General features: G+C 42.4%; 1 protein-coding gene across 1 annotated transcript in view; it reads right to left on the bottom strand.

Annotated features, from left to right (window-relative positions):
- Positions 1–2,107: 2,107 nt before the first annotated feature.
- The window catches only part of LOC143289498 (ciliary microtubule inner protein 2B-like), a 9,771-nt gene continuing 2,800 nt past the window's right edge, over positions 2,108–9,078 (bottom strand). Inside the window, exons 4-6 of the mRNA XM_076598484.1 lie at positions 5,141–5,279; positions 4,007–4,228; positions 2,108–2,236 (exon numbers count right to left, since the gene is read on the bottom strand). Of these exons, the coding sequence (XP_076454599.1) occupies positions 2,157–2,236; positions 4,007–4,228; positions 5,141–5,279 (441 nt within the window). The 3' untranslated portion in view covers positions 2,108–2,156. The remainder of the gene's footprint in view (positions 2,237–4,006; positions 4,229–5,140; positions 5,280–9,078) is intronic.

The following is a 9,078-nucleotide window of genomic DNA, read 5'->3' as shown; positions in this document are numbered from 1 at the left end:
CTCTAGACGAGTAAGTACTTCTTCTTCGTTCCTGATCTGCAACTCCCACGTTCACTCTTTTGTACTCGAGTGGGCGTTTACGTATATGACCGTTTCTACCCCGCCATGTAGGCAACCATACCCCGCTTTCGGAGGTGTGCATACTGGATATGTTCTTGTTGCCATAACTCACCGAACGCTGACATGGATTACAGGATCTTTAACGTTCGTATTTGATCTTCTGCTTGCGTATTCACACGAAGGGGGTTCAGGCACTGGCAGAGCAGGTCTGCACATATGTTGACCTGGGAGATCGGAAAAATCTCCACCCTTTACCCACCAGGCGCCGACACCGAGATTCGAACCCGGGACCCTCAGATTGAAAGTCCAACACTTTAACCACCCGGGTATTGCGCTCTTCAGACCAGTAAGTACAAAATTAACGTTATAACGAGATATGGTGCAGCAGATTCTTTAAAAACAACGATGTTAGCAGTCTAAACCCAATGAAGAACAGCAGACGTTGACCAGGTTCACAGCAGTCGACACAGTGGTTGTCCAGGGGTAAGAACATCAAACTGGACAGGACTGCCCAGGGAGTCGTCATAGCATGACGAAACCTAAAAAAACTGATGGTCAGATCGCCTCAGCTAATTTGTCCACCCATCCATCACCAGCAATCAGCATTTCTGTGCCGAACATATCATGCATAGCGTTTGATTTGGTATACAGGTAAACGCCCTCTGAGTAAGGACGGGAGAATACGTGGTGAACAGCTTGAGCAGGTAAAGAAATTGTATTGTATCGTATTGTATTGCATTACTTTTTTGCCACAACAGATTTCTCTTGAAATCCAGGCTGCTCTACCCCGGCCGGGCAGAAAGCGCACCGCCACAGTGGAAAGCCATCCGAATTTTTCTTCTTCTCTTTCTGTCTGTAAGTGTGTTTGTTTTACTAGTAGAGTTTGGGTGGATTTTTTCTACCGAATTTTGCCAGACAACCCTTTCCGCGTTGCTGTGTGGTTTTTTGGGGGTGTTTTTTGTTGTTGTTGTTGCTGGGTTGTTTTTTTTACGTGCCCGTACTGAGGTGCATGCTGCACACGGGGCCTCGGTTTATCGTCTCGTCCGAAAGACTGGCTCCCGGACCACCACCCATGGTCATATGGAGGGGGGGAATAAAACAAAAAAAACCCGGTCCGTGTGGGACTGGAACCATTGGACACTTGCTTTCTAGTCGGGTGCATTACCACGAAGCCACAGCTAAAAAAAATAGGGGCAATGCAGAACACAAGGCTGTTAATAAAGAATAAGAACCACAAGCCATCACATTCCATCAAAAAAAACAACAACAAAAAACAAACCTCATTTTGTCACACACACACACACACACACACACACACACACACACACACATATATATATATATATATATATATATATATATATATATATATATATATATATATATATATATATATATATATATATATATATATGGAGTGATGGCCTAGAGGTAACGCGTCCGCCTAGGAAGCGAGAGAATCTGAGCGCGCTGGTTCGAATCACGGTTCAGCCGCCGATATTTTCTCCCCCTCCACTAGACCTTGAGTGGTGGTCTGGACGCTAGTCATTCGGATGAGACGATAAACCGAGGTCCCGTGTGCAGCATGCACTTAGCGCACGTAAAAGAACCCACGGCAACAAAAGGGTTGTTCCTGGCAAAATTCTGTAGAAAAATCCACATCGATAGGAAAAGCAAATAAAACTGCATGCAGGAAAAAATACAAAAAAACCCAAAACAAAACAAAACAAAAAAACAAAAATGGGTGGCGCTGTAGTGTAGCGACGCGTTCTCCCTAGGGAGAGCAGCCCGAATTTCACACAGAGAAATCTGTTGTGATAAAAAGAAATACAAACACACACACACACACACACACACTATCTAATCCACATAACCACTGGTTTTATTTTTTGTACAAATTTAATGATTGAACGAACACCGACGCAACAGGTTTCTCAAAGACACGAATAACGAAGAAGCATGTTGTGTTTTCACAAAACCCAAGTAAACTATGTCCATATTGACAAGGTGTTGGCTGTAAATGTCTGTTCTTTGGAGATGTCTGCGACTGGTTGAGTAATCTTCCTGTATGACGTGATCTGGTGACGTCACTGTTTTTAAGACACTGGCGGAAGTGTCTTGCTCATTGCATCCTGGGTGCTGTTGCCAAAAGTCTCGCCGAAACGGAATTTTTGCACTGCAAAAATAAAGAACAGACTTGTTTGTTTGCGTATTGCCGTACATTGATATGTTATTCTCTTACAAGAGTTAGAACTGAGACTTCTCTCTCTCTCTCTCTCTCTCTCTCTCTCTTCCCCCACATAATGTGTCCATCTGTCCATATCCCTATTACCCGTCTCCTTATTTGCTATCTTTTATGTCTCTCACATCTGTGTTATAAATTTTATCATTACTTTTCTGTATCAGTTTCATTCGAAGCATTCATGCTAGGGTTTTGTTGTAGTTGTTTTTCCCTTGGTGTGTGTGTGTGTGTGTTACTCGCTTCCGTTTCGTACAGATGTGAGTGATGTTGTGTCTCTCAGTTTGACGCTGTGTTATACTTGTACATTATACACGTGTAACAAAATTTATATGCGTATATGTTTGTGTGTCTCTTAGAACAACGGCAGATGTATAAGTCGGCCAAAGTGCTAATATCTTCACCGTTGGAAAATAAAGATTCATTCATTCATTCATTCTCTGTCTCTGTCTCTCTCTCTCTCTCTCTCTTTGGAGTATTATCTTAATTCTGTTTGCAGGAGAGACACTGGCTGATCGATTGATCTTGTATACTCGAAGATGAAGATCGATGTTCTGACCAAAGCCTACAGTTTCACAATTTGCCATTGCTGTTCATCATGCGCATACAAACAAGTCGGCCAATACAGCATTAAAGATAGGCCTACAGCCAATCACAGACGTCTTTAATAACATTGGGATGTACAAGAGGATTGAGAGAGAGAGAGAGAGAGAGAGAAACAGGAACAGAGACAGAGATGTGTGTTCTGTGTGGCTTGTTCAGGGTTAAAGAGGCTATGCCAATCTGGAATAAAAGCTAGTTTTGTGTTTGCACATTTCTCCTGTCTTTGCTGCTGTGTGCACATGTCAAATGATCGGTATGAGGACAGGCCCGGCGCTTCCTTTTTTGAGGAAGCGTCTGGGTTTGTTCCAATGTATCTTTTATTTACCTGTGTGCCAGCTGAATTGGTAGCGCTGGTTTGAAATTATGTGCCTTGTGTGTGGGGAGAGAGTTACTGCTCTTTACTGTTTGATAATTATTTGATCTCCTGGCCTCATTGTTTATTAATATCAAAGAGACAGAGATAGACACAGACAGGTTGAGTCAAGTCAGCTTTGTTATCTCTCGAGAGAAATAATTACCATGTCGTCATGCTGAACACAATGCAAACATATAAGACAAACACGACATGTTTAACTAAGCGTTCAAAGAGTCACGTAAAATCAGATTAAAACTGACGTGTTCAAGGATATTTTGACATTTTCAAGAAAAGTTAACAGTCAAAACAATCAATCAGTGAACCGATTAATTAGCTTATAATCAATCAATACACTAATCAATTTGCTAATCAATAACCCAATCACTTGAACTATTTCGATAACAACGACTTCTACTCAGTACTGCTATTACTACTACTACTAGGCTAAGGGCATCATTAATTACACACTGAACATAAACTGCTATCATTACTGATAATAATGATAGGCATAAGCATAATGATAATATGCATAATAATGATAATAACAATAGGCATAATTGATAATAATAGGTATAACAACAACAACAATGATAATAACAGCTACAAATACAACCATTACAGACATCAACACACACACACACACACACACACACACATTTATATAGGCACCATCCGGTCCCCACCACCACCCCACACACCCCCACACACCCGCACCCTCTTTCCATCCATCCATCCATCCACCAACCTACCCGGGATGTGGCCGGTGTAGTGAGGCACCAGCCCGGACTCGGTGGGGTAGATCTTCTTGCTGTCCCGGGTGGCGGCGGGTGGCTGGCTGACCACCACGGGCTGTTTGGCCACCTCCTCCTGTCGCGAGGTGTCGTCCGTGAACTCGTTCAGCGCCTGGCTGGTGATGATCGGGTAGCCCAGTCCCAGCTGCCCTCTGGAACGGGGTACGAACCCTGTGTACCCTGGAACAAGTGGTAATAATAATGATAATAATATTGATTGATTGATATGGATACATATATTACGGCGCCTATCCCCTCGGTCGGAGACCAGGCTCTAAGCGTTTTACAACACGGAGTCATTTGCACAACAAGCTGCCACCTACCTGGGTAGAGCCGACTGCCACCTGCCTCTGAGCACTCATCATTCGTTTCCTGTGTCATTCAATCAGATTTCAGGCACGCACACATACACACTCAGACAGACATGTAACATTTTAAGAGTATGGCCGTTTTTTTGTTTATTTACCCCCGCCATGTAGGCAGCCACACTCCGTTTTCGGGAATGTGCATGCTGGGTATGTTTTTGTTTCCATAACGCACCGAACGTTGACATGGATTACAGGATCTTTAAGGTGCGTATTTGATCTTCTGTGTGCGTATACACACAAAGGGGATTCAGGCACTAGCAGGTCTGCTCATATGTTGACCTGGGAGATCGGAAAAATCTTCACTCTTTACCCACCAGGCGCCATCAACGATTTCGAACCCAGGTCCCTCAGATTGAAAGTCCAACGCTTTAACCATTCGGCTATTGCCAATCCCGGAAGTATAGCATAGTGTTGTATCTTTTTTTTCTTTCTTTTTTTTTCCTCAGTTCTAGATACACACACACACACACACACACACACACACACACACATATATATATATATATATATATATATATATACCCATTCCCATTATAATCCAGGTCCTTCCTTCCCACCTCCCACCCTGCACTCTTCTGACTACTTCTACTTCGGCTTTCGCAGGAAGTAGGATTTTACGTACATGACCGTGTTGTTGTTGTTTTGTTTGTTTGTTTGTTTTTACCCCGCCATGTATACAGGCAGCCATACTCCGCGGTCGGGGTGATTTCCAGCCGGTACTCACCTGACATGAACTTTTTGTTGTCGTCGTTGTTGGCCAGGTAGTAGGGGGAGACGGTGGGAGGGGGTTCAGAGCTGGACACAAAGGGTGCCGCCTTGTCCGCCACGGCCTTCAAGGGCGTCACCAGCTTGGTGTTCAGCGGCTGCACGGCCAAGAAGACAGGCACACAGCAGCGGTTTCAGTTTCTTTTCTTCTTCTTCTTCTTCTTTTTTTTTCTTTTTTTTTTATTCCCATTTTATAAAACATAGACAATTGACAAAAACGACATAAATACATACATGTTGGAAAAGGAGAGAGGACAGAGGGAACAAAAACGCCGTGAAAGTATCAAACAAAAAATGAAGCTTCAGTTTCGATTTCTCAAAGAGGCGTTCGACATATATCCATAAACGCCCTGCGTCCTATGTCACTTTGAATCAGAACAGGCACTACCGAACACCACCAAAGGGACTCAGCAGCAGTGCAGGGTCTCCTCTGGTGTGTGGCCTTCTAGCGACCTAACATCGATGGTTCCTGTGGACTGTCGGCTCTGGGACTGCGACAGACGAATACGGGTGTGGCCGTGTATGGGGGAAGGGGGGCAGAGATTGGGGGTGTGGGGGTGGGGGGACTCGGAATGACTGAGCGGCCACTGAAACGGTGCAGATGATAGGGCAGCACACACACACACACACACACACACACACACACACACACACACACACGCACACACACACACAAATCCATATACGCTACACTATATACCTCACTATATACTATGTTATGCGGAGTGTTGCCCGGCCTAGAGGTAACGTCCACCTGGGAAGCGAGAGAATCTAGAGAATCTGAGCGCACTAGCTGGTTCGAATCCCAAAGTCGCCAGTATTTCTCCCGCTCCGCTGGACCCGGGGTGGTGGTCTGGTCGCTAAACATTCGGATGAGATGATAAACCTAGGTCCCGTGTGCCGCATGCACTTAGCGCACGTAAAGGAACCCACGGCAACAAAAGTGGGTTGTCCCTGGCAAAATTCTGTAGAAAAATCCACTTCGATAGGAAAACAAACAAAACTGAAGGCAGAAAAGAATACAAAACAAAAACAAAACAAAAAACAAAAAAGCGGGGGGGGGGGGAGGTGGGGGGGGGGGGGGGGCTCTAAGTGTAGCGACGCGCTCTGCCTGGGGAGAGCAGTCCGAATTTCACACAGAGAAATCTGTTGTGACGAAAAGAGTAATACAATACAATACGATACAATACAATACAATACGATACGATACGATACGATACGATACAATACATCTGCTAGGCAGATGCCTGACCAGTAGCGAAACCCAAGGCGCTCAGTAGTCCTTGAGTGCATGCGAGTATGTATGTGCACCTGTCAGAACAGATTTCTGCCACAGGATTTTGCGTTCAGAGAACAACGCTGTCGTTGCCATGGGTTCTTTTTCACTGCGCCAAGAGCATGCTGCACACGGGACTTCGGTTTATCATCGCATCCGAATGACTCAGTGGACGCTCAGTTTGATTTTCCAGTCAAACTTGGAAGAAAGGGCGAGAGCGGGATTCGAACCCACACCCTCACGGACTCTGTATTGGCAGCTGAGAGTCTTAACCATTCTGCCACCTTCCTCTTTACAGACACTCAAAACAATGCTATTTCGTACGCAGCGGCTACAAGCCATGGAGAACACACACAGACAGACAGACACACACACACACACACACACACACACACACACACACACACACACTATTGCCATCAGCCAGTTCTGATCATCTGAATTTAATAAATGATTATAATCAGTTCAGTTCAAATTCAGACCATAATTCTGCCTTTTCTATCTGCCCTTCTTTCTTCGCTCCCTCGATATGACCTTTCTCAGATATTGGGTTCAAAAAGTTCTGATTCAGTAGTTTCACTTTCAAGTAGGTGTCTAACCATGCGGATTGATCCATATACTCTACACCACATCTGCTGCATTTTGAAATTAGGAACAGATGCGTGACATCCGCATAAACACAGCGCACTGATCAGCGGTTGATATCCATTGATTAAAGAAGCAGGCTTGAGCTTAGGTCGTACTTTATCATGTAATTCATACAATCAGCAAACGCAATCGCCAAAGGTACACAGATTATGTTCAATAAAACAAGATATGCGGAAATCAAAAAGAATTACTTTTTTTTTTCTTTTTAAACAGAGTGAACAATGATTAATGAGTGCAGCATAGTCTGCGTAGACATTATAACCTTTTTTTTTCTTCTTTTGTTTTTCAAACTTCATTTAAGACTGTCTTGTCATTTGAAATGTTAAAAAAAAGGATGAATCTTTTGTCCCTGAAAAAAAAAAAGAAATGTATAAATGGATGAGCCTTGTATATATAAAACTTAGTTACCATGTTTTCATGTTTTGTGTATCTTCATTGCTTTGTTTCCCATGTTGCTTTTATGTACTTCTGTGAAAAATCAACTAAAACAAACAAACAAACAAAAAAACCAAAAAAAACAAAAAAAAAACGACTGAACTCAGACAAATCCACTATATGATACCCGAGTGCATGAATATGATTATATTTGTGTAAAGTAAATGAGGGGTTGTGTGCCTTTTTTCGTATGGGTGGTTTGTTCCATGGGTGCTATTGATTGCTGTGAATACCGGGTATTAGTTTTGATTGTTGCCTCGTTTTTTAGTTGATTGTGTAATTTGTATGCAAAATAAAACGGTGGTCGACCCAAGAAAGTCTGAACAAAAAAAAAAAAAATAAATAAAAAGAAAAAGAAAGAAAAAAAGAAGAATAACATTGATTTGATAAGCCTTTCTATCTATGTATCCGTCTATCTATCTGTCATCTAGCTATCTAGGAGACAGCAAATTAATGCAAATGAATGAAGCGAATATATATATATATATATATATATATATATGAGAAATGTGATTATAGTTTTTCAACCGAACCTTGAATATCAACGACATCAACTGCTCAGAATATAAGACATGCAGTTTGCTTGAACAAAATGGGAACTGAAGTGTATCAAATGTAACTGATGTGTTTAAAGTAATGTTATGACATCGTTATTTTGAAATTCACAATACTCTACATCCCTCCCCAACACCCCCTGTGTATTTATGCCTGTGGTCGAAACACATTAAACAAGTTGTCGTTGTCTTTGTCTTGTCTGTCTATCTATCTATCTATCTGTCTGTCTGTCTGTCTGTCTGTCTGTTTGTCTATCTATCTGCTGTCTGTCTGTTTGTCTGTCTGTCTGTCCGTCTATATGTATATCTATCCATCTGCTCATCTATCTATCTATCTGCCTGTTTGTCTGTCTGTTTGTCTACATGTCTGCCTACCCATCTGCCCATCTATCTATCTATCTGTCTATTTGTATTACCTGTCTGTCTGTCTATATATCTACCTATCCATCTGCCCATCTGTTTATCTATCTGTCTGTCTGTCTGTATGTCTACCTATCCATCTGCCCGTCTATCTATCTATCTGTCTGTCTTTCTGTCTGTCTATATGTCTACCTATCTATCTGTATTGCCTGTCTGTCTATATATCTACCTATCCATCTGCCCATCTATTTATCTATCTGTCTGACTATATGTCTACCGATCCATCTGCCCATCTATCTATCTATCTATCTATCTATCTATCTATCTTTCTTTCTTCCTTTCTTTCTTTCTTTCTTTTCTTCCTTCTCGATCTTTTGTTTTCCTTCTCCCTCTTTTTTTTCCCTGGCCCTCTTTCTCTTCTCTCCTTTGGCCTTCCTCCCTTTCTTTCTTTCAATGTTGAGCGATGATTGTATCATTGATACATTTATCATTTTAAAAATATCAAACTAAGCAGAAACAGTAACATGTGTTCGTTCAGAAAGAAAGAAGGAAGGAAAATGATATGTACAGTTAGTTTCACTTTCGCTCAGTTTTAATTTCTAAGGCGTGCAGACTGCCCCATAT

This window comes from Babylonia areolata, chromosome 14 (genome assembly GCF_041734735.1).
Source record: "Babylonia areolata isolate BAREFJ2019XMU chromosome 14, ASM4173473v1, whole genome shotgun sequence".
Classification (NCBI taxonomy): Eukaryota; Metazoa; Mollusca; class Gastropoda; order Neogastropoda; family Buccinidae; genus Babylonia; species Babylonia areolata.
This window is presented reverse-complemented; position numbering and strand designations above follow the sequence as displayed.